This window comes from Engystomops pustulosus, chromosome 6 (assembly GCF_040894005.1).
Source record: "Engystomops pustulosus chromosome 6, aEngPut4.maternal, whole genome shotgun sequence".
NCBI classification, from domain to species: Eukaryota; Metazoa; Chordata; class Amphibia; order Anura; family Leptodactylidae; genus Engystomops; species Engystomops pustulosus.
Genome location: NC_092416.1, coordinates 84,746,980 through 84,773,429, shown reverse-complemented (window position 1 = coordinate 84,773,429; position 26,450 = coordinate 84,746,980). Strand labels below are relative to the sequence as shown.

At 40.0% G+C, this 26,450-nt stretch overlaps 1 protein-coding gene across 2 annotated transcripts in view; it reads right to left on the bottom strand.

The window, feature by feature from the left end:
• Positions 1-26,108, bottom strand: part of LOC140135397 (galanin peptides-like) — a 29,637-nt gene extending 3,529 nt beyond the window's left edge. The window contains exons 1-4 of one of the 2 annotated variants that reach the window (XM_072156887.1): positions 25,983-26,108; positions 3,883-3,963; positions 3,257-3,311; positions 916-1,005 (exon numbers count right to left, since the gene is read on the bottom strand). In XM_072156887.1, the coding sequence (XP_072012988.1) occupies positions 916-1,005; positions 3,257-3,311; positions 3,883-3,963; positions 25,983-26,078 (322 nt within the window). In that variant the 5' untranslated portion in view covers positions 26,079-26,108. Of the gene's footprint in view, positions 1-915; positions 1,006-3,256; positions 3,312-3,882; positions 3,964-9,213; positions 9,376-25,982 lie in introns of those variants that run through there. The other variant, XM_072156888.1, reaches the window with a different exon arrangement.
• Positions 26,109-26,450: the final 342 nt, after the last annotated feature.

Sequence of the window (26,450 nt, the reverse complement as noted above, 5' to 3'; positions counted from 1 at the left end):
GACTTTGCATGTTAAATCGGACGCATGGTCAGACTGAGCACCCGAACGCCTGCTTCAGTAGGTACACCTCCCTGCTTTAATGAAAAAAGGCACAAATGGTATACACTATGCACCCTTGCCACCCCAGCAAGCACACTAGAGGCCACACTCCTGTAGAACTCCACAAACTATGGAATTACATCATCATACATACTATATCGTTGAAAAGGAATCCAAGCCTTCCTTGCACCTAATTTCCTAATAATGGAAATTCAGTAGCAAGTTTTTACAAAATCTGTGTCTGTAAAATAGTGCAAATCTTTCCATTGCTCATTTCTACAAGTGTATGTTCTGGAACTACTCAGTTAAGGTATATTCTGTTAGGACTTTCATCCATTTATTAGTCACACCATAGGTGTTCAGAAGTGACTTCACTTAGCAAATGTACTATCAAAATCCAGCATGATAAACCAGGTGGTTACTCATAGATGCAGGCACTGTGGCTGTGGTAATCTTCTTATACTTGTTACCCATGGCCTCCTTCCTTCTAAAATCAACATTTAAATTATACTTATGAGCCTGAGAGCTACCTTAGCCGCTCTGTGATCTGTCTCACAGATAGTTTGGAAACAGTTTGTAAAGCCAGATCACAAAGGGGCTAAGGTAGCCCCTCAGACTTATTAGCATAGCTTGAAAAATTGGTTTTAGAAGGAAGGCCATGGGTAACAAATTACCCATTAAAGATTACCACAGTCAAAATGCCTGCATCTATGAGTAAGTGTCCCTGGTTTACCCTTTAACATGTTGATGGTAAATTTCTTATAAAGGCTATTACTAGGCAAGATTAAAAAAAATGATGGCTACCTCAAAATTTCTACCACCAAAGAATCACAGACTACCAGTTTATATGACACTGCTTATTCACACCACACTTACCAAATATGTCTCTTCCAGACTTGAACAGTTCATCAACAAGCTCTCTTTTACCGGGTATAACCCCTTTGTCATTTAGGGTCCGATGAGCATCTGACCAAACAAACCACAATAAGTAATTAATAATTATGTTATTTTTTGAAAAATTTTAATAAATTTTTATAGTTTTGTAATATTTGCTCATTTAACATCAAACAAGCAAATGAATCTGATGCATTTCAGTAATAAAACAAAATTACAAAGGCAAATAAGACAGCAATTTAAGAACTGGATCTACGCAGCTGCCTACATATGGGGTGGACATGCCCACATGCGGCTCTGCTGTCCGCTACAGGTCAGCTGATTGACTCAGGTTATAATAACATTGGCATCATCAATCACCACATATTCTAATATACATTTTACAAACATAAAATACTCCAAGCAAGCTTGTAAATTGGATGTTAGCAATGCGTTAGGGCTGTCTTAGGGAGGTAAGCTTGGTTTAAAAGGTTGGGTACCTACCCTGTGATAAAGAGAGAGAGTGGTGTATGTGTTTCTTGCAAGGTATGTGTCGTTTCTGTGATGGTGCCATCCAATCTGGCCTTATGATGTAGCCATGGTATATGATATGTAAATTTTGTTAAGCCACTACTGGGGCGTGGAGTAGCCAGACATGAGGGTACACGTCGCGGCTACTGTACGCCCCAGTAGCCTATATTCTCCACCTACCCTTTTATCTTCGGACCGCAGCTCCTCGTAGCTGCACGCCATCGTCCGAGTACACGGCATTCTGTGGCGCAGAACGCTGGGTACTCGGACTAGATGATGAAAGATGAAATGGTAGGAGGAGAAAATAGGCTACTGGAGTGTGGAGCAGCTGCGATGTGTAGTCTCATGTCCGGCTACTCCACGCTCCAGTAGCCGCTTAACAAAATTTACATATCAGCGGAACAAATTTTTCTAAAAGATAGCCGGGACATGAGCATTAGCTCTAAAAAGGGCTATCCTCACGTCCCATTCATCCGCCTACCACCCGTTCTACCTTTATACATTTATTCGCAACATTGAGACTAAACAATTATTGCTGAGGATGCATCATACACAAACAGTTTACATGGGGGCAATGTGCTGCAGAGAGACCATCTTTACTCTGTAAAATATATGCTTTTCTAATAAAATAAAGACCATTCCTTAGAGTGCTAGTTTCTGCTCCCTGCTTTATAATTGCTGACCCTGATGCTCTGTTGGACTTCCTAAGGACTTCAGGAAACAAGAAAAACTAGGAAATGCAGCTTAGTCTATCTGCAAATGTTGTGGATTCCATGCAGATTTTATGATGTGGAAAATCTGCAGCGTTATACAGTAGCATTAAAGTGAATGTGATTTGGAAAAAGTAATGGAGGCAATGCATTTTTTCTGCATGTAAATTGTTGCTCAGTGCCGATAATAAAATAATGATCATGTTACTGTTTACACATTTTTGCATGCATTTTTTTAAAAATATCTATGGGAGAGTGAAAATCAGCATCAAATCTGTGCCATGATACAGATTTGATGCAAATTTTTTCTTGAAATGACGTCTGATCAGATGAAACAGATCAGGTAAAAAAATGCAATAGACAAAACCACATAAAATGTACATGAAAAATCAACATGAAAACTGTGCGTATGCGGATTTTCTACATAACAATTCGCAATGTGTGCAGATAGCCTTGGACAGTCAATGGCAGAGGAGGGTCATTACTTCAATCAATGTTTGCTAGGCTAGCATATCCTCTGGTGTCGAGAGGTACAAAGGCAGTAGAGTGTAAATGGTATTGGCATTTTGATACTGTCACCCTGTTGAGTCCATTTAAATACTTTTTTTGTTTTACTGGGCAACTGATATACTTATTCCATTACTGAATATTAAAGAGGTCTTGCACTGAATAGACAAGAAGAATGTGCTTGCTGCAGCCAATCATGCCAACACATGCTGTATTAGGCTGAATTCACACCTGCGCCTGGCAGGTTCCATTACAAATTCCGTTATTAATAGCAGGAAAATAGTCCTCTGCTTCTTTTTTTGTCCGATGCATAGTGAAAGGTAACAAAAGGTCTATTAAAGGACCTTCCGTTATGCTCTCCGTAAACGGAAAGCAAAGTTCAACTGCAAGTGTGAACTGGGCCCTACTGGCATCACTACTACAGTGATAGCAGCCATGATACAAATATTTTGTCATGGTCACAAATTGGCTGCAGAGGTCACATGTTACCCTTCTATATAGAGGGGTAAATAATAGGTGAGCATTTTTTTATGCAGGGGTTTATATTTTTGCATGCATATTTTAGTTCATAGTCTGTTTCAATGAATAATACTTACGTGGGCCAAGTAGATAACCAGCACTGTTCAGAGTCCATCCTCTCTTATCTTTTGGCTAAAATATTTAATGAATAAATGAAATATATAAAAAAAAGGGAAGGTAAAAAGCAACAGTAGCCTTCTCTATACATATTATTATGCAAACACCCACTGCCAACACCACATAAGTGCAGCCATATTGGCTCAGACCTCCCCCTCCCCACATGGTGTTGTCAGGGGAAGCCGATCCATTACTATGAGGGCCAGGAGTCTTTTCTTTCTTTCACAGAATGAGCAATATTATTCCCTATGGTTCCAGTACCCTAAACCAAATGGTAAAAAAATGTATTCCCTGTGGTAAATCCCATAACAAAAAAAATCCAAATATCTGAATCACCAATTTTTTTACCATTTTGCCACACCTAAAATATGAACAAAAAGTTATCACAAGGTTGGGCTTTTGAAAGGAGGGGAGCAGAAAATGTAAAAATTAGAAAGGGCATCAGCGGCAAAGGGTTTGATGATAGGAACTATCGATGATCAGCATCCTCGATGGTGAACCCCATAGCCATGTCAATGTTTGTAGACACTGGCACTGATGCTACTTCCACTCATGGAATCAGAATAAATAGTTTTAGTTTACATACCATTACAGTGTAGCTAAAGCAATCAGCAGCCAGGCCGCAGAGAAGGAAGGAAACACACAGCAGAGCCGGAGAGTTACGCATCTATAAAGCAAAAATATAACAAGAGATTCTTAGAAAATGTGTCTGAAGATTTAGTTACCCAAGTACATCTCAAATATATGAGGATACATTCACACTTGTAGAAATTTCTGATCCACATGCAAAATTAACCTTATTTCAATAAAAGGAACCGTTTTGACATAACAGAAATAAATGAAAAAATTCTGCTACATGAAAATTCTGTAAATTTTTGTCCCGGGACATCAATTCTATTGGTATCCTCCAGACGCCAATAGAGTTGAATACAGAGATAATGCAGAGAGCCATGAGCTCTAACTGTGCAGCAGGCTGTGTGTGCTGTGTGTAGCAGGTGCAATGTCCTGATGTTATCCTTCAATACTAGGCACAGCAGCACCAGAGTGCGGGAAAGCTGTGGGGAAGCAGGGAGAGTTGAGTAACTTTTATTATTTCCTTACTAAGCAACATCATCAGGGAGCTGCTGGGAACTGCTGGGTGGGCACAATATGAGAGGTAACACATTATCAAGAGTGCCGCAATATGGGGGGGGGGGCAGAATATGAGGGGGCACAATGTGAGGGGGAGCAGACAGAGGCAAAATGTGACTACCAGCTGTGGGTGGAGATGGGGGGAGCAATAAGGGGGAATTATACAGTCTGCTCAGGTAGACTATGTGCGGTTGTTTGTGGCCCAGCTGACAATGCTCACCTGTCCTATGTCAATCATTCCATGTCAATTAACAGAGAATCACTTTCAACTGAAAGAGACTAGTCAGTCAGTACGTATGTGCAGCGTTTGTGTGGCTAGCTCATGACCTCTGAACATGATCATTTGTATGTTGTGATTGTATAAGTTGTGGAGCTATAAAGATGTATAAAAATATATGATATGAAATGAATAAGAACAGACTTGGTTTTAGGGAGCTTTAAAAAATAGTAATCTGATGTTAAAATAGAAACATAGCTAACATTTTTTATCACCCTGCATTTTTTTGTAATAGAACTATTTTATATATTTATTTGAAAAATACTTACAAAAGCAAAATTTTTTGACACTAAAATATTTAATTTCTCCTCTAGCTGTTAATATCAGTGGGTTGGAGCATGCAGTGATAACAGTCATCTGCTAGGAACTTGCTACAATTACTGGAGAGAAGGAAAAAGGGGTAGGCAGGGCATACATCGACAACCTGCATTTGTCCACTCCTAGCCCAAACAACCACAACAAAATGGGGACCCAACAAAAGTGTTAAGAATTTTTGTGCACACAATTTAAATTTTGTAGAGAAAAAAGGAAAATATGCAAAACTGAAACCACCAGATAATTTTGCCAGAATTGGAAAGGAAATAAATACAGCGAATGTAATGCCATTTATAATTTTCTGTTAAATAACCTGTTATAACTGACTGCAGTGCATAGAAGGACCTGCAACTGCCATAAAGCTTGGGGTAGAAGGCATAGAGAGGCATTTAAGTATTTTTTATTTTATATTATTGTACACTGTGGGGCAGGCTAGTGAGCACAGTGACTATTGACTACTGAGTGGCTATATTGTGAATTTTGGGTATTTTGGGGGGCACTGAGACAATTGACTACAGTGTAAATGTTGGTTACTATGAGGGGGCACTGTGACTATGTTGGCTACTATGTGGGGTCACTGTAAATATTTTGACTACTTTGTGTGCACAATGACTGCAGTGGGGGCATTGTGACTGTATTGGCTACTGTGGGGGTGAAATTATTAAATAGCCCAATTTGTTACTGCTACAGTTGGGCATGATTACTATATTGGCTACTGTTGGGGGGAGCACGTTTTTGATAAGACGGTGGATGAGATGATAGGTCAGGAAGAAAAAGATAATTCAAAAAAACTCCTTCGATCACAGTCATCACTTAAGTTGCCAGATTTTAAGTAAGTGCTTCTATTACACATGAGCTCACAATTCTGATCTCAATACTCAATATGTATACACTGAGCTTGGTTCTGAGACTGTTTTTATGTACTAAGTTGGGTTCTGCTGCTGTATTTATGTAATGAGCTACATTCTGCTCCTGTATGTATGTACCTATCTGGGTTCTGTTGCTGTGTTTATGTACTAAGCTAGATTTTGCTGCTGTTATACTGATCTGAGTTTTGCTGCTGTATTTATGTACTGAGCTGGATTCTGCTGTATTTTTGCACTAAAATAGGTTCTACTGCTGTATTTCTGTAATTTATTTACTGAGATGGGTTCTGCCGCTGCATTTATGTACTGAACTGGGTTCTGCTGCTGTATTTTTTCTACTGATCTTGGTTCTGGTTAAATATTGAAACACAAATCTTGGTTATGGAGCTGCTAGTATGTGAGAAATTTGGTTTTGGTGCTGTATTTACATATAAAGGGCTCATTCACACTGCCATCTGCGGGGCCGTACATGCAGCCTCATGTATGTCCCCATAAGCGGCAATAGCGGCACGACGGGGATCCGGTGCCACACATGTGTGGCACCAATCCGGGCCGCACACTGGAAAAAGATAGGGCATGCTCTATCTTTCGGCGGATGTGCAGCCGTGTGCCGCTATTTCCTATGGAGGGAGGAGGGGCCACCTCCTCCTCACCTCCAGCACACGGCGGGCATACCGCGTGTGAATGTACCCAAAACTTGCTTTTGGGGCTGTATTTATGGCATCGTATTGGCTCTGTGGTGTATTTCACTTGGTTCTGTAAGCGTTCTACCTTCTGGATCTATGCAGTTAAAACATCATTTTTTTTATTTAGGAGGTGGTAAAGGGGCTGTATGTGTGTATATCCGAGCATACAAAATCTATAACTACTGTAAATAGTCTGTTCATGTATGTTTGTAAACGATTTTATTCATCCAAATGTTTGTTCTAATCTCTAGGCTATAAATTTGAAAAACATTAATTCTAATTAAAATATTATATGGATATGACTATAGAGCTTAAGTATACAACCAAAAATGGCAACTAATAGCTAAAATCCAAAGAAGTCAGTTTGACTAAACAATCCATCAATCAGTCAATGGCATGGAGCAGATCTGCAAGAGGGGCAATAATGGTACCAAGCATATAGCCCAGATCATCAATACTGGAACCACAAGCTTCATCCACTATTTCTCCTTCTCATGAGATACAACATACCTAAAGGTTAAAAGTCAATGTTCACTTTATAATGCAAAGTGATTTCTTATACTGAGTTTATTTAATGTCTCTTTATGTATTGCGTTGGCCAAGATTTTCGCCTTTGTAGATAGAGACATATTTAATTGATAAAAACATTATAGTTTTATTGTATGTATCACCTCAAATCAACCATTTTTATTGCTTATTGAAATGATAGCTACATTACTAGAACTAGTAGTCAATGAAATCATCAGTGGTTGAGTGAGAATTAAAAACTTTTAGAAATACTGAGAATGAAACATAGTACATATCCAAGACGAAACATCAATGAGAATGAGAATTAGCCAAGTATTATTAAGTTCTACAACATGATCTCTCTTTCTCTTGAGTGTTTGTGTGAGTATACCCACAATGGCTTAAAGCAAGTGGGACAGGTAGCCCATGGAAGGTGCCACTAGGAGGTGGAAGGATCAACCAAAAGCTCTAAACACAAAGGACTCCCTTGTAGCAATCCATGCTCTCTAATACCTGAACAAGAGGTATACCATTTATCTTTATCCACTAAGGTCAAGGGCTACAGAAAAAGAATGTTTTGTATTGTTTGTTATTGCTTACATTCTTGAACTGTAACTTAAATAATGCTATTTTGAGGTTTCTGTTGTAATTAATAGGCTACTTGTAATTTAGTCCAACTGTTTTACGGGTGATAGTAATGGGTAAAATAAGGAATTCACATAAATATATTCTGAAACAAAGAGTTTGTCTTTACCCATGTGGGAGGTTATTGGGTCTAAATGTATCTGTGATCACTCAACAATCTTCGTTTCATGTCACCTTACTACTTAAAGATGCTTATGTTATTTATTGAGTGCTTCTGTAGAGTAAAAAGTCACATAGAGGTGGTATGCTTCATTAAACAATCTAGATTACAGCACATTGATGTTCTACATTACTTAGACCATTTAGTAAATCACAGTGAGATTCACTTTGTAGAGAAATGCCATAAAGGAAAATGTAAGATAAAGTATAACAGAGTTGAGTAAAATTTATATGAATAATTGTATAAAAGAAGATCCAGAAGGCAATTGTAAAAAAAAACAAATGTGCACAGTTTGTCTGCAGAAATTGTCGCATTCATCTTGTTCTACTTGCACAAAAAATACATGTGTGTTGTGTAGCTGTGGTATAAGGTGATGGGTTTTAATGCCAAACATTAATAATTATTGGTTGAAACACATATCACAGTGTAGCCTTAGGGCAGATGCAAACAAAAGCATAAAACTGTGTAAAATCACTTTATGTCACATTCATTGGATATGTTGTAAGAATTATATATGGATTAAAAGCATGAATTGAAAGATGCGACCCATACCAAGGCAGTGAGAGGAGCTTTGTGCTTGTCTCCTAACTTCTCACTGACCGATGGTATGAACAAGATTGTACAATTGAATAAGCTGTGTAAAGCAGACACTAAGATGCAATAACAGAATACCTGTGTGGAAACTTGAAGGAGCACAGGATTAACAAGATTGACCTGAATTAATGGATCAGATAAGTTATAGGGAGACTTATTATTTTTTATTTTAATTCTTATATTTTAAATTTTTGGAGTGCAGTGTGGTAGTCGGTGTTCCATGAGGTCCTTTAATTTACATTACTAAGCTCTACTCTTTGCTGTTTTAAAAGAGGTTCGGTGGCAGCTAACATATGTATTATGAGAAATAATATGCCCCCCACTGTAAAAAAAATACAAATATGATTTAACCTTTGTGTTCTATGACCTATATAAATGCTGTGAACTTTCACCATTTTGCTTTTATATGATTTCGGAATGTCTTGTAACTTCTAATATTCTTATAATTCACAGTGTGGGAGAAGGCTCTCATGTTTTTTTAACTACTGCCAAAACAAGCATAATATTATATATTAATAACATAAGCAGTGTAAATATGAGCTGCCCTTCCAGTTGTTCCTTAGTTGAGACGACTACAAGCCTCAGAATTCCCTGACAAAGATCAGGTTAAAGAGCACTGTTTTGCGGTATAGCATGGTTCATTGCTTACAGAGATAGTAAGACAATATATAAGGTTTAAATCTGATGATCATGAAAATGATGCTTATGATATAACGTGAAATAGCACATATCTTACCTTTTCTTTAAAACTGTTGCCGTTTCAGTTGCTCAAACCAGAAGAGAATAAGATTATCTTCTTTTTTTGGCATATATCTTCTTAGCCAATGTGGTGGCTGGAATTTTGTGAAATTGATGTTACTCAGCCACCCGTTGACTGCAAAATCTCAGCTACTTGGGGAGTATTTATGCGGGAAGGATCATTTTAAATCATTATAGAGGAGGGAGAAAAGGAGGGGATAAAAGGCAAATACGCAAAAAGGTTTATGATTAGGTGAATGCTATTATTTTCCCTTTTCAGCAGGAAAATTAGTTTGATAGCTATAATTGCCTATAATTGACTTCCGTCTTATGTCAATAAATTCCAGTCAAGGGTGCCTTCTCTGTAGTTCTTCTTTTGCTTATGACTGCCCCCAAGGACCCTTATTTTCACATGTTTACTCTTCACAACTCAACAAGCTGTTTTAGAAGCCCCCATTTACTGTCTTGTTAGAGCTTAACAGATGTATGGTCTCCTTAAGGCAGAACCCACAAGGAAGTAAAAAGACAGTTTTAAATCTTTTAGTATGAGTATCATGTGTAAACATGCAGTATGAATTCTAGTAAATGGTGGGAAGTATGCAAATATGTTTTCCAAAATGTTAAATGGAAAACAATGCCTCCTTTTGCTACCTTAAAAGGCATTCCCCTTAACACCAAGTATGACCTACAAGAAGTCTAAAATCATGATGTGGGATTAAACCATACCAGGATATCTATTCCGGAGGGAACAGACTTCCAACTCTAGACAGCACTGTTTCGACCTGGTTGTGTCTCCTCAGTACAGCGTAGGGAACTGGATTGGCTGTATGAGAGGCTATTGACTAGGGTCAGAAGATAGGTGCTCTCCTTATGGAGAAATTGCCAATTAAGGCCACCTTTAAGGTGTGTGGAGACTTAAAGACATAGATGCTCCACTAGGGACCCTAGTCAATAGCCTCTCATACAGCCAATTCAGTTCCCTACGCTGTACTGAGGAGACCCAACCAGGTCAAAACCGTGCTGTCTAGAGTTGGACGTCTGTTCCTTCCGGAATAGATATCCTGGTATGGCTTAATCCCACATCATGTTTTTAGACTCCTTGTAGGTCATACTTGGTGTTAAGGGGGCTGCATTTCAAGGTAGCAAAAGGAGGCATTGTTTTCCATTTAGCACCTTGGAGAAAGTATTTGCATACTTCCCAGAATTCCCTAGTGGAGCATTTATGGCTTTAAATCTCCACACACCTTAAAAGTGGGCTTAATTGGCAATCTACCTACCCCCTGATTCTAGTAAATGGTGGCATACATTAGAGACAGATTCATTACACCTGAATAATATTTAGACATCTAAAGATGTGCCATATTTTTCATCTTTTGCTAAATTGGCTCATGCTGGCTATTAAATGTGATATCTTTAGAACATCTCCATTTGCAAATTATAGCTTAGCTTTGGAGCACCCTGGAACATTTTCAACCAAAAAGGACTTTAGGCCCCAAGCAGTGTAAGGCTACATGCATGTAGCCTGAGGAGATGATCTTTGAGTTTTGTGGCTTGGGCAGTTGGCTTACACGTGGGTTTTGGAAACCATAGTTGTGAGGATGACCCATAGAAATACATGGGACTGTGTGCTAGCTCATGAGACAACGGCTAGCACACAGCAAAAAACAGCATTCATTTGCATGGAACCTTAGACTGACCTGCCAATTACCAGAGAAACCTCGAGTGGGCTTTACACTATAGAAAATTCCTTAAGGTGACCTTTCAAGTTAACCATAAAGCCTTTTACAAAAGGTAGTTTTCTTTTGAGTTGCCATATAAATATTTTCAATGTTATTTTTTATATGTACTATTTGATATGATTATAAAAAGCGTGCATCGATTTGATTTTTGCTAACCAGCAAAAATTCTGGCTCTCTCAGACCCACTAGAAGCTCCTCCTACTATACACTCATAACTTGTATTAATTGCACTTGTTTGAGCTTAAAAGACACCTGTCCACACACTCAATCACCATCCCACGACTTCACCATAGCTAAGACCAAAGAGCTATCTATGGACACCGGGGCAATTCAGGGGAAATCGGCGCAAATCGGTAATATTCGGGTAACACGTCGGGAAAACGCGAATCGGGCCCTTAGTAAATGACCCCCATTATGACTGTCAATCTTCCTCAGTCATGCAAGATCTTGCCTCATGGGGTAAAAACAAATCTGAGAAAAGTCAAGAATCTGCCCAGAACTACACTGGCCTTAAAGAAGACCTTTCACCAGAATTTTATTACTCACACCAGTAAAATTGCTGGTAAAGGGTTAAAAGTCTTTCCCATATCACCTAAAATGATCTGCCACTGAGGCACTGTACCTTAACCCCTTAACGTTGAAGCCACTTTTCACCTTCCTGACACGACCCATTTTTTCAAATCTGCCCTGTGTCACTATAAGTGGTTATAACTTCGAAACGCTTTAACATATCCAAGTGATTTTGAAATTGTTTTCTCGTGACACATTGTACTTCATGTTAGTTACAAAATTTTGGTTGTATGTTTTGCATTTATTTATGAGAAAATCAGATATTTGGTGAAAATTTGGAAAAATTCTCAATTTTTCGAAATTCAAAATGTTCTACTTTTTCCACACATGAGTCATAACACCAGAAAACATAATAACTAACATTCACCAAATGTCTACTTTATACCTCCGTGGTTTTTTATACATACTATCATTTTTGTAGGATGTTATGGGGCTTTGAACGTTAGATGCGATTTTTCACATTTTCATAAAAAAAGCAAAATCCTGCTATTGAGGGACCTGCTCAGGTTTCAAGTCACTTTGAGAGGCCTGAATAAAAGTAAAACCCCATAAATTACCCCATTATAGAAACTACATCCCTCCACAAAAATTGATACCCAATCTCTCCCGTGTATAGTAATACCCCATATGTGGTGGTAACCTGCTGTATGGGCACACGCCAGGGCATCGAAGGGTAGCTGCGCCATTCAGAGCAGATTATCCATTGTCACTTTATAATGGCTATACAATCTTTATTTTTTTGGCAATTTGGACATATAAGGGCTTATTTTTTGCGACATGAGATGAACTTTACAAATACTTCATTTTAGTGGGTCTGTAGCTTTTTGATGAGATTTTATTAACTCTTTAATGTATGGAGGAAAAGAAAATTGTCAATTTTGGTTTCATTTTTTTTGTATATTTTTGGGGTCGTACACCATACACTAAAAATACTATAATATTTTTATTCTCTAGATCACTATGATTACGGTGATACCTCATTTATATAGTTTTTTATATATTTTACAGGAAAAAACAAATATAAAGAAAATCTCCTTTGTTTTTGCATCGCCTTCTTTTCGGAGATATAACTTTAATACTTTTTTGTTGACAGTGCTAGTTTAGGGCTTATTTTTTACGTGTTGAGTTGTCCTTTTCAGTGGTACCATTTTGGTGCACATAACTTTTTTTTGATCACTTTTTGGAACATTTTTGTGAAGGGATTTTATGAAAATTTACATTTTTGGCGAGTTTTTCGCGTTTTGTTATTACGGCGTTCACCGTACGGGTCCAATAATGTTTCTGACCCCAAATAATGTTTCTGATACCAAATATGTGGGGTATTTTGGAAATTTTCAGGTTTTTTCACTTTATTAGATGTGTATAGGGAATGTTTGTGTTTAGGGGGACTTTAACTTTATTTAATTAATTATTTTTATTCAAAAGTGTGTTATTAGTGTTTTTTTTACCTTTTTTCTTTACTTTTACAGGTTAGCTTGAACAAGTGATCCATTGATCACTTGTTCAAGCTATTCTTCACCTAATACAGTGTAATACAGATGTATTACACTGTATTATGTGACACACTGAGCATGCTGCGCGTGCTCAGTGTGTCACAGCCGGGTCCTGCCAGAAGGCAGGGACCCGGCTCCCGGCAGGAGGACCGCAGGACCCGGCTCCCGGCAGGAGGGGCAGGGGGCTGCGATCGGAGCAGCGGACCCCCCCGGTAAGCGCCGCGGGGGGGGGGGGGGGTCCGATTCCAGCGAAAATGCCCCTGACACGCCGCGGTCAGCGCGACCGCGGCGTGTTAGGGGTTAACACCCGCGATCGGATAAATCTCCGATCGCGGGTGTTAGAGGGAGGTGTCGGCTATAATATATAGCCGACACCCGCAGCTTCTGGCGCCTGCTCCGTTTAGGAGCCGGCGCCAGAAGCTTGACGTACTATTACTGCATTTTGCGGGAACGCACCTCCCGCCATGCAGTAATAGTATGTCAAATGTCGGGAAGGGGTTAATTACAGTCGTTTTTTTGATATGCCAATGAGTTGACAAAGAGTCATGGTTCTCCAGGCTACCAGTGAGCCCCGCCTCACTCTTTTGATTGACAGCTCAGTGTCTCTTCATATCTCGGCCTAAGCAGACAGGGAGTCCTCTCTCTGTCTCATTAGAATGCTGCCCCTTTCACTGTACAGTGTATATAGCAGTGTGGACTGTGTGGGAAAAATGTATTGGAAAACTGTATAATTTATCATCAAACAATAACATTAATTTGCCAATATGGGAATCCCTTTAAAGATTACCATTAGTTAAACACTATGCTATCATGGATTAAAATCCTGTAGGACACACAAGGTCCCCCTGTTTACGCTAGCACATGTCCAAGCCCGTTTGAAGTTCGCTAATGACCATCTTGATGATTCAGAAGAGGCATGGGTGATAATCCACCTCCATAGTTGTCAGGCAGCACCAGGGGCATTACAGTGCTCACATTTATCTTGCAGAGTCCAACAAAATTGTGTTGCACGTCCTATGATAATGGTGCACCAAAAAAAAGTTGGTGCTCTCTGCCAGATTCATGAAGAATGTGCAACACATTTCATGAGTCTGGTGAGCCCTTTAAGAAGTGTCTACACCACAATTGTGTCGCACGTGCACAGCTGCACTTAGATTTATGAAGAAAAGTTGCCCGCAATCATGTATCTGGCACATCATGCACACTACAGAGGCAAACTGCATTTAGTTCAGTTTGCACTTTTTTTAATAAATGTGCCCCAATGTGTTATATACACATTGGCTGACATTTACTGAGGGCCGTGCTCCAGTTTTCTGTCAGACTTTGCCTGTCTTTTTCAGTGCAAACTGATTGCACAGCTATTTGTCCGAGACACATTTCTGGTGCACACAACACTTTGCGGCGCACCCTGCATAATACACTGGCAGTTTGCACTACTCTTAGTAAATGTGCCAGTTTCTTTTTTTACAAATTTAAGACCAAGGGTTGAACACAAATACATACTGGTCTTTAGAAACTACTCTATGTATGTAAATGTTTGGCAAGTATTTTTGTACCTTCCTCTACCCATGACTGGCCTGTTATAGGAACCTTCAGTAGATAAACTAAGAAAAAACGTAGAATTAATTAATTTTCTTTCCATTAAAATTTTTGTCTTAATGATGCTGCTGAAATAAGTGGCCACTCCGTTCAATTAAAGGCTTCTTGCAAGCCTGGAAAAAGCTACAAAAACAGATTAAGAACATAATTATCTAGGTAATTTCCCCATAGCTTCTAATGATGAGTAACAAAATACAGAACTCTGTTGACACAAGTAAGGACAGCACATCCTACATGAACTCATAATAACTTTCATTATAATGTTACAAAGTACAAACTATGGCAAACATTTATAAAGGCTTGTACACCAGTTTTCTGGCATTAAAGGCCTGAAATAATCGCAATTACTGGCACACTTCCAGTAATTGCAATGATTTGCCCTTTAACACCACCTCCACACCAAGTTGGAGGGGACGTGACCGATAATTGAAAGTCTTGATGTATCCAGTGGCATAGGAGGGGTGGGGAGTTCATCATACATGATAAAGTGTACAAGTGTACAAGACACAAAGTACAGTATGTAAGCAGGTACTAATAGTAGTTATTAATTATGATAATTACCGATGTTGATGATTTCTATAGAATTTGAGATGCCCATGCTATAATGAGTGTTTTCTCATAAGTATATAGAGAAATGGCAGTACGATTGGTTCTACTACCAAAACAATGTAACACCAAGTTCCAATTGTTACCAGAATAAGGATTAGGAGGGTCCGGAAGCTGCTTTAGTTTATACTACCCCATACCGTAATCCTGGGAGAAAGATCTGTGCAGCTACCACTTTCCCCTCAGCCCAGGACAGTGGGGTAGCATAGAGAACACACAGAAGTAAATAGCCTTCATCCTATGCATTAGACTACTGTGTTCATCCTACCTTCTCTTCACTGATCTGACTTTTGGCTTATAAAGAGATAGAAGTGGTTTGCATAGCAGGCTTATGGATAATATTCTGAGCAGCTGCAGTGGGAGGAGGTGGTTTGTGTGTGGGAACATAAGAGCAGTGTGTAAACTGGACAGAGCAGACATGATGGGGCTGCTTCCTGTAATCAATGAGCAGAGGAGCACATAGCAAAAAGTATAATTATGTTCTAAACGGTCAATTACTTGGTCAAACTGGAGCTGAAAAGGACTTGGGGGTATTGGTGGATGGTAAACTTAATTTTAGTGACCAGAGCCAAGCAGCTGCTGCCAAAGCAAATAAAATTATGGGATGTATCAAGAGAGGAATAGATTCTCATGATAAAGACATAGTTTTGCCCTTATACAAATTGCTGGTCAGACCACACATGGAATATTGTGTCCAGTTTTGGGCACCAGTGTATAAAAAGGATATAGTAGAGCTGGAACGGGTGCAGAGGAGAGCAACCAGGATTATTAGTGGAATGGGGGGATTAGAATACAATGACATATTACAAAATTTGGGATTATTCAGTTTAGAAAAAAGACGACTGAGGGGAGACCTCATTACAATGTACAAATACCTGAACGGACAGTACAAGGATCTCTCCAAAGATCTTTTTATACCTAGGCCTGTGACCAGGACAAGGGGGCATCCTCTGCGCCTAGAGGAGAGGCGATTCTACCATCACCATAGACAAAGGTTCTTTACTGTAAGAGCAGTGAGACTATGGAACTCTCTGCCGCAGGAGGGTGTTATGGCGGACTCTATGTACATGTTCAAGAGAGGCCTGGATGCCTTTCTGGAGAGCAAAAATATCACGGGTTATGGGGATAAAACATTTATTTAATTCTTAAAGGTTGGACTTGATGGACTTGCGTCTTTTTCCAGCCTTATATACTATGATACTGTGATACTATGTGGGTTACCATAGTAAATGATAAATCTTAGCTATAATTTGTCATTTGTCAGTCATGCTGGTGGAAATACATCAGGAAAATCAAATAATTCACCCATGGTCCAAGGTTCCGAAACCTTGGACCAAGACATGTACAGTATATGGCAGCATTATTGTGGAAACTGCCTGATGCCATTGCACACATGCACTTATACTATCATAATGTTACATTATAGATGCATTGATATGTTAGTTTAAATTATGCTGTTTCTGCAAGTGGGAACACTAGTGTATTCCTTTCCCTGAGAGGCTTGGTTGATTTGTACTACACCTACAGTGAAGAAAAAACATAAACACAGAGGATGGCGCCTCGGGTGATACCTTCCAGCAGTAATGTGAAGTAAACCCGCCCCAATATGGGGTGCTCACCTGTCGATGTCTTGTCACAAGGTGAAATACCCCATTTAGGGGTCTGAAAAGCAGAAAGATGCTCCACTTGTCCAGATTGAGTTGGATCCTTGGTAAAATGCAGCAGCCACTAGCCAAGAAGGTTTTCCCAGGTTCCCAAAAAAATGGAACTTGGAATCAAATGTAAACAATGGTTTTGAAAAAGGTATTGGCAAAAGATGTGGCGCTAATTACCATGGATATTTACCAACAACTTGAATGAGGAGTTGGACTTGTATCTCCAATAAATTGATTATTTATTCATAAAAGTGATACACAGGTGAAAAAAGTGCAATAATATAAAGTAAAATGGATAAAAAGGATAAAACTTAAAGTCCTTACTAACGTGTTTCGGGCACAGCCCTTTTTCAAAGTGTAGGACAGAAGTGAAATGAAAACATGCTAGATGGATACATATATATACAGACTGAAGGTGGACCACATGGGGCCATTGGACCAATAAGAGACAGGGTACACAAAGGAGAAATCAGAGAAGGACAATATATTAACCCCTAGTATATCCAAAATGTATGAAAGACTTACATAAGTTGTCTTGTAGGTGGCTGTTGTTAGCATATTGGTGCCAGAAATGGCATGCGCAGGTGCAGAAAGGCATTAGAGACGCCAAAAGTGATGGCATAAATGAGGTAGGGAGCGCGTAATGGGACCAATATGGCCGTTCGCGCATGTGTGTAGTGCATAGGGGAATCGAAGACCAGGGAGCACCAAGATGGCTGCCGGAGCACGCACAGTGAGAGAAAACGGCCGTGCTGCGCAGCGGTATCTGTTAGCGCATCAGAGGAGCGTGAATGAGAAGATGCGTAACCATAGTGAAGAGGGATACATTTCAAGATGAATTATTATTCAGAATGGGATATTTAAATATATAGAACCTGAAGTAAGAATGTAAAGGTTGATAATCATAAATAAATAAATAGAATAATGAACAGATATGATCAATTGTGCAATAAATATAAATAGAACGTATGAGGTCTAGTATTTTATTAAGTCCCTTCGGCTGCCTACTGTCCAGAGTGAAGATCCAGTATGCTTCTTTGTTAAGAAGTTTTCGTTTCAAATCACGACACGGCACTGGTTGGTAAACTTTTTCTATGCCCTTCCATAAGAAGCCTTTGGTCTTTCACTTATGCAACTTTCTAAAATGCTGAGAAATGGCTGATACATTTACTGATTCATTTGTAATATCTGAAAAATATCGTTGTGTGTCCTATATATTAGGGCAGATTTACTTACCCGGTCCATTCGCGATCCAGCGGCGCGTTCTCTGCGGTGGATTCGGGTCTGGCCGGGATTCATTAAGGTAGTTCCTCCGCCGTCCACCAGGTGGCGCTGCTGCGCTGAAGAGCATCGGAACGCACTGGAGTACACCGAGCCGGGCTGAGTGAAGGTAAGTGCAAGCTCCACGACAAATTTTTTTTAAAAATGCGGCGGTTTTTCCAAATCCGTCGGGTTTTCGTTCGGCCACGCCCCCCGATTTCTGTCGCGTGCATGCCATCGCCGATGCGCCACAATCCGATTGCGTGCGCCAAAATCCCGGGGCAATTCAGGGTAAATCGGCGCAAATCGGAAATATTCAGGTAACACGTCGGGAAAACGCGAATCAGGCCCTTAGTAAATGACCCCCATTGTTTGTTTGTAAAATTACAGAATAACCTGTTGACATGTCGCAATCATGTGCTTTGGATGAGGTTTTCCCTTGAATGAGGTGAATCAAAGAAACATTTGATCGCAAACAAATAAGTTTAGATCCCTCAAAGGAGGATGGCACCTCAGGTTGCTTTCTAGAGTGGAATCAGCTGTCCATATTATCTGAAAAAGAGGCACGTATTTGGTGGGATTCGGAAACTTTGGATTCTTAACTGGCAAAGAAAATGATTCCCAGAGGACTTAGAATCAAAAAGTTACCCACTACTATTTATTGTAATTTATTTTGGATGACTGGAATGCTCTTCTAAGCAATTGTTCATTTAAGTTGATGAAACTAATTGTGAGGGCTTGATGAAGGTGTTTTACACCGAAACGTTGCCACTTGCTCAATAAAGATCACCCTGTTTTGAATCTGGAACCCTCTACCTTTTTTGTCTATGGAGGAACAAACCAGGACCTATGGGGGAACTGCAGCCCTCCTTCTGAGGGGTTTTTTGTGCTGCCTTGAACTTTTCTACTAGATAGATATATTAAGTAGCATTTAGTAGCATTTCCTGCTTCAAGAGATTTTTTTTAAATGTCACACCAGCCTTTTATTAAACACAAGTTTCCAAATTGTTCAAGCACTGATGGCAAAGTGAAATCTAGCTGTAACAAAAAAAAATTCTGTTATAAACTCAGCATTTTATAATGTAATTGAATTTATTTTATACTAGTTTACCTTCTTGCTTATATGCCCTGCATTAACTTTTCTTTTCTCATGATAATCAGGTTATTATTTATTAGATGGTATAGATTGGTTTCTTAGAAAAAAAATAGGCCATTACCTGATTTTTTTTTCATTTTGAGGCAATTCAGAATAATCGCTCTGGTAGCTATTTGTATTTTTCTATGCTGAAGCTCAGCTTTAGTTATTATCAGAAATTCAATTTCCATATGAAAAGATAAGATTTCTCAGGTTCCATGAACCAAAAATTCAGTAAAAAAAATCTGGGTTATAGGAGCTGAATATTTCACTTAAATCCCTCGGCATAGTGGTTTGTGAGAAGGGACATTGATTTAATGATACATGTTAAAAATGTCAAATGCACTCCCTAAGATTAGTAATAAAAGTCTAATATTTGAACTCAGATAGTCCTAACAGCTGTACAACCATTGGTAACACACTTATTAAAATGGGATTTTTTTTGTCATCAGATGTGTTGCTGGTTATGGTACAGTCTTAGTTTTTTACCACATGTCCCATATGCAATGAACAATAATTATAACCTAGTCTTGACTTCTTCTCTACCTAATCACTGATGTTATTTTTGGCCATCTGATTCCAATATAACCATGCCTACTGGTTATCATAACATACGTCACATTGGTAAGCAACCTCACCTGTGCTACGAAACATTTTCCCCTCTATCACCATTACCTACACTTATTGCTGGAATTATATGTTAGTAATGCAGTCAGCAGAGTATTGTGGTTATAACTACCGTAAACTCTGAAGGGTAAAGGAAGTCAAACAGATGAAAACATACCGTATATACCGTATATAAGCTGACCCGAGTATAATTTTACCACCAAAAACTGGAAAAACCTATTGACTCGAATATAAGCCGAGGGTGGGAAATGCATTGGTCACAGCCTCCCAGTATATAGGCAGCCCCCTTTATTATATGGCCGACCAGCCCCCTTTAGTATATAGACAGCCAGCCCCCTGTAGTAAACTGCCAGCCAGCCCCCAGTAGTATACAGCCAGCCAGCCCCCTGTACAATACGGCCAGCCAGCTGGGGTGGTCCTGATGTTTGGCGCGGCTCCTCTTCTGTCTTCTCCACGATGCTCCGCTCCCCGCAGCTCCTCTTCTGTCTGTAACAGCCGGTAGAGCCGCGGCTATGCGCTCTTCTCTGACACCATCTGATTTTCCGATCACCGTCACCTCCCCCCCTCCCACAGGTGCTGCAGCTCCTCCTTTCTGACCATACAGCCCTCGGAATCATCAGTTTGGGTAGTCTGGGGTGGTGAAAGGTCCTATTTAAGTAAATGCTGAATTTGACTCAATGGTGACTTTCTTTCTGGGGAAAAATTTTAGACATACCTGACTATGACAAAAAAATAATAAACCTATATAGCAGAGAATGTGAGGAAAAAAATTGAATTAGGCCATGTACTCACCTCTCTATTGGCATAATGGCTCCCAATATTGAGCAGTGATGCTGGTAGGATAACATTAGATCACTGGAGCCTCAGACTGGCTCTAGTGGTCACATGAAACAAACACAGGACAGACAAGATCAGCAGGAAGATAAGATTTTTTTCTTTGTAATTTTCTTAAACCTATTTAATCCTTGCCATCACTTATATTCAATGTGATTTTTTAAATTAAAATTAATATAATGACTGATGTTTTTCTTTTATGATTCAGGGTATGATTTGTATTGCAGTTTGGGTTCCCTCAGTTTGGTTGGTTCATTGTTGATAAGTGTTTTCTTACTTCAGGGTTCTCACAATAACTTGTTGAGATTTTCATTAAGGAGAGAAAGCCACGTGATGCTATTTTATGCCGCACCCATAGTCCCTCAAGCTTGGTTACGTATTTACAATAGGCACAATAAAAAATGGAAAGACATACTGGAAGGTTGCAGCTGGGAGGATGTGGTGTCTCAGGTGGAGGAGTAGTGTAGTTAATTAATGTGTTTTTCTCTAACCAATCTTCACTAATTTTGGCCACATTTATGTCTGTGAACTGGCATTTAATGGTTTTATGGAGGTCTTTAGCTGTTCACAGATATTACTAGTGCATTGATGTAAAAGTATTACACATTGCAGATAATAATTCTTGATATGTACCGCTATTAGGCTTATGAAAAGTGTTATACTAGGTCCAAAGAGACATACACATATCGCTCAAAAAAAAAAAATCCCCATTAAGCAGCCATTATGAAATATATATTGAAAAAAGAAGTAGCATGATCAGCTTATATATCAATATATTGGTAGTAAGGTAATATCTACATCTGATTAATCAGTTAATCATCATCACAATCTTATTTTAGCAGTCGTCCTAATCTCCATCATCAGTCACCCATAACAGAATTTGGGGGCTGGAAACAACGAAAAGACAGCATTCACATGTGGTTTTTACATTTGCCTAATTGCATTGTGTTAACATAGTATTTACTTGAACAAAATTTTAAAGTGGTATTCCCATGAAGGTAAACTTCTTAAACGTACCCAAGTTAACAAAATAACACATTCTCTAATTCAATGTTATGAACAAAAATACAGCATTTCACAGACATAATTCTGTCTCAATCAGCCCTGGTGTACACAATTTTGGTTGCCCCTATACTCAACCCTGGATCTTTTGAGTTTAGGGTGTCTGATGTTGCGGAGCTGAATCGTTCTCTGCTCTCTGCCTCTAGCCCCCACCCTTGCATTCCAGAACGAGCTCACACACACAGACACTGACTTCCTGCCGTGAAGCAACACATTGTGAGGAGAGTACAGCTACAAGCTATAGACAGATAAGATCTTTATCCAAGAAAGGGAGAGGGGGTGTGTGTTATAGGTGAGCTAGCATAGTTGATAATGTGTAATATGCATCTCATTAGCTCTGATCTGTCTCTCTCTTTCTATGTGTCAGATACAAGTACAATGTTCAGAAGCTAAATGAAAGTGTATATAAACCTTGTACCCTGATAATCTAACCACACTGTCAGAACACAGCATAAGAGGGATCATGAAGTGGCTGCTTAGAGCAGTGATTTTCAACCTGTGTGCCGTGGCACACTAGTGTGCCGCGACACATGGTCGGGTGTGCCGTGGGGAAATTTCCCCAAACTATGGTGCCCCTGTGTTTTGTTTCCCGGCAATGCACAGCGATGCGCAGTCACGGCTTCTTACAATGTAGGAGACGTGTACAATAACACATGCGCAAGCTTTGAACCTCGCACGACAAAATGACGTCACCGAGGCCGGCGCATCATCCTGAGAGCGGAGAGACTCTCGCATTTGCCCACCGCCAAGGTAATGCCCACCAATAATGCTGACTATATGAGCTTTTGCCTGACTATATGAACTGTTGGCAGAATACTCAGCATATGAGCTGGTACTTGTAGTACTCCAGCAGTATACTGCATATAACAATGAGAAATGTAAAATGAGAAATACTATAGTCATGAGGCTGGAGTACTACAAGTACCAGCTCATATGCTGAGTATATGAGCGGGCACTTGTACTCTGGCCTCATGGCCATAGTACTTCTCATTGTACCCCTTTATTTTGCAGTATATGAGCCACATAATAATCAGCATCATATACTAAAAACAGGGAGAAACTGAGAACCGTTGAGGAAGAGCTTCGTGTGTGTCTTTCCACCATTCCTGCCAGGATATCCCTGTTGTGTTTATTGAAACAGGCCCAGGTTTCACACTGAGTGAGTAAAATAAATTTAGAATCTATATTAACTATATGTATAATATGACTGTTTTAGTGTCATTTTGTGCTATTTTGGTTGGTGGTGTGCCCCAGGATTTTCTAAGTATAAAAAGTGTGCCGCGGCTCAAAAAAGGTTGAAAATCACTGGCTTAGAGAGTCCCCGTCCAAACTCTGGGATTTTATCATTTACATTGACCAACACTGAATCATAGGAGCTAAAACAACAATAAAACTGAGTAAAAGTGTAAAGTAAGGGGTTAAACATTATCTTTATTGTGTAAACATCACTAGTGGATTGAAATTTTCTTTCATGCTCAAACCCCTTTAATGCACAGTAAACACAATGGGGCACATTTACTTACCCGGTCCAGTCGCGATCCAGCGGCGGGTTCTCCGACGCTGATTCGGGTTCTGCCGGGATTCACTAAGGTCCGTGCGCCGATATTCACCAGGTGTCGCTGCTGCGCCGAGGTCCACTGGAGTTCACCTGCTTTTTTCTGGTGTATGTGAGTGCTTGATCTTGCGACACAAATGGCTTTTTAAATTCTGTGGTTTTTCCGAATCCTTCGGGTTGTCCGGTGGCCACGCCCCCCGATTTCTGTCGCGCGAAAGTCGGCGCGATTGCGCCAAAAATCGATCGCGTGCGCCACAATCCCGTGAAATACAGCGCAAAGCGGAAATATTCGGGAAAAACCCAACGGATTCGCGGCTGCGGACCCTTAGTAAATGTGCCCCAATGCCTTTGTGTGTAAATGCCACGTGTGAACCCAACCTAAGCATCCAGTCATCTGCTTGTGTGATTTTAGCCTACTAATAACTTGCATGCCTTCATCAGCATATAGGGTAGCAATTGAAGAAATTGTGAATGGAATATCTCAGTTTTATAAATTATATTTGAGTCCTTCTGTTTTCATAGTGTTTCTCTTTTTCTTTCATTATCTATAATCCCACATCAGGTCAGTCCAATACATGTGTCTGTGTTTTCTCTTGCTGTTGCCTGCTGGGATCCTCTCTGTCGCTACTTTGTCTTCATCCATAGGTGACACTTTCCCTGGTCCCTTGCTGTCAAACAATGGCCCAGGTTTACTAAAGGATGTGTGCCAGTTTTCTGTGCAAAATGCTTGCATATGTATTTAAGAAGTGTCCGCGCCACAAATGTATCGCACATGAGCCCTTTGTTTTGCGGCTGCACTATCCCTGACGCACTGGATGTTACGTGCTCAGTCAGAGGGTGCGCCATATTAATCATGCACAGTCTGACAGAAGTTTGTTGCACGCCCCTTGTTAAAAGTGCACCAAGAAAAAGTTGGTGCGCTCTGCCAGAGCGACAGATTAATGAAGAATGTGCACCAGAAATCATGAATCTGGTGCACTCTGCATAGGCAAGATGCACATAGTACAGTTCTCACTGTTTTAGTGTTCTTCTTCCAGTCCTGCTACACACTGAGCACATTAATCCCTTCCTTCTCCACACAATGGGGCACATTTACTAAGGGCTTTCTGTCAGACTTTGCTCATTCTTTCTAGTGGAAACTGCTTATACAGGTATTTAAAAGGAAGATGTCACCACATTTGCACATATACAGCCTGTGACAGGTTCCTATAGAGCTCTAATAACTGACTGACACCCTTCTGTTAGCTAAAAATGGTTTTGCTTACATACACATAAATCACCTTTTATCTTATATTACCTGGCATCAGAGGAGGGGGGGGTGTCCTGCTTGCCCGGCCACTCCTATCTAATCCTCCCCATGCCTTATGTCTCCTTACTGGTCACAGTTGTCAACTGTCATGTGTGTCAGAGTGACATCATCTCAGATCCTTTAGACTTTTGATAATAGCAAACTGTACCCTATGTATGTATCTGACCACATGAAGTCACAGCAGCCTCCATGGATTTCTACTGCTCTCCATCCTCAATGGAGGCTGCTGTGACTTAATGTGATCACATACATTGGGTACAGTTTGCTATTCTTCTAAGGCTGAGAGACCTGCGATGATGTCACTGGTCAGGAATGTAACACAAGGCACTGTGTAACAAAATTGATACAATGGGGCACATTTACTTACCCGGTCCTGTCGCGATCCCCAATCCGGACGGTCCCACGAAGATGGAGCCCGGCGCGATTCGCCAGCATTGTGCGCCCGAGATCCTGCATCTGTGGCTTCCCCCGAGGTCCGCCGAAGTGCGTGTTTTGCGACACAATTTCCGATGATAAATCCTGCGCATTGTCCGAACGGATCGTCCGACGCCCGCCCCCCGATTTGTGTCGCATGAAAGCCGATGCGCCAAAATCAGATCGCGTGCGCCAAAAACCCTGTTAAATGTGGCGATAATTGGCGGAAATTGTCGGGAAACCCGACGAAAACGCGCTCTGCGGACCTTTAGTAAATGAGCCCCAATATTTCCCATATGTACATAGAGTAGTTCCCATATGTCTGTAGTTGAATATTAGCAGACGATCCCTAAGTACAAGGAGGCAAAGCATGGATTTGAAGAGATACAGAGCTATCAGTCATAATAATGGGGCATGGTTATCTGGTATCTACCATTTGATTTCATGGATTGAGAACCAAACATACATTGAGGATGCTGTAGCTACACTGATGGAGAAATATATCTTGTTAAATCCCTGATCTGAATGGTTTTGCTGAAAAAACTATTATAAAATTATGATAATGAGGCTGTTGCTCCTGTGGCTGCCCCAGCGCTTCTCCTCTTACCAGTATTATGCTCCAGAGAATGCTGTATTCACTGTGTTGTCCCTGACAGGCATAAGTAATCAATTGCTGCACCACCCCCCTGCTTCTATCTGAGTCATCCAGCTCAGGTTGATTAGTCCTCTCTGGACAGTCCTGAATTTTATAATTATAATTGAGTTCAGTGATTAAACAAGATATGTTTCTGCATCAGTGTAGCTACAGCATTCTCAAGGTATGTATGGTTCACAATGCATAAAAACAAATGGTAGATTTCCTTTAAGTCAGGGCAATAATCAAACAGAGGCAAAATTGTGATCTCTTACCTGACAAAATACAGGACTTCTACTTTGTGTGCAGAAGTGCCATGACTTATGGCTACAGAATTTTCCAACAGATATCTTCAGCTTCTGGCAGTACATCTCCACACTGTGCAACTAAGTCACTTAGATATAATGTAACCTGGAGAACAGAAATATACCCCCATAATAAAACCACTCTAAGCACTCTGCATATATCACAAATTACATTGCAATCCTGAATATATTATTACTCTATAGTCCTTGAATAAATGATACTGTAACACTAATAAATTATATGTGGTGCCATACATAATTCACCATGAATGATTTTATATATAGCCCCTTTTAATGAATTCACCTACATATATAATGTATCTGCCTATTTCATGGAAAAACTGAACATTTAACCCATTTATGGGGCATGACAAAGTCAGGGAGGCGGAGAGCTAAATACTCCACAAATCCAGGCAGTGTAGTGCTATTAATCACAGT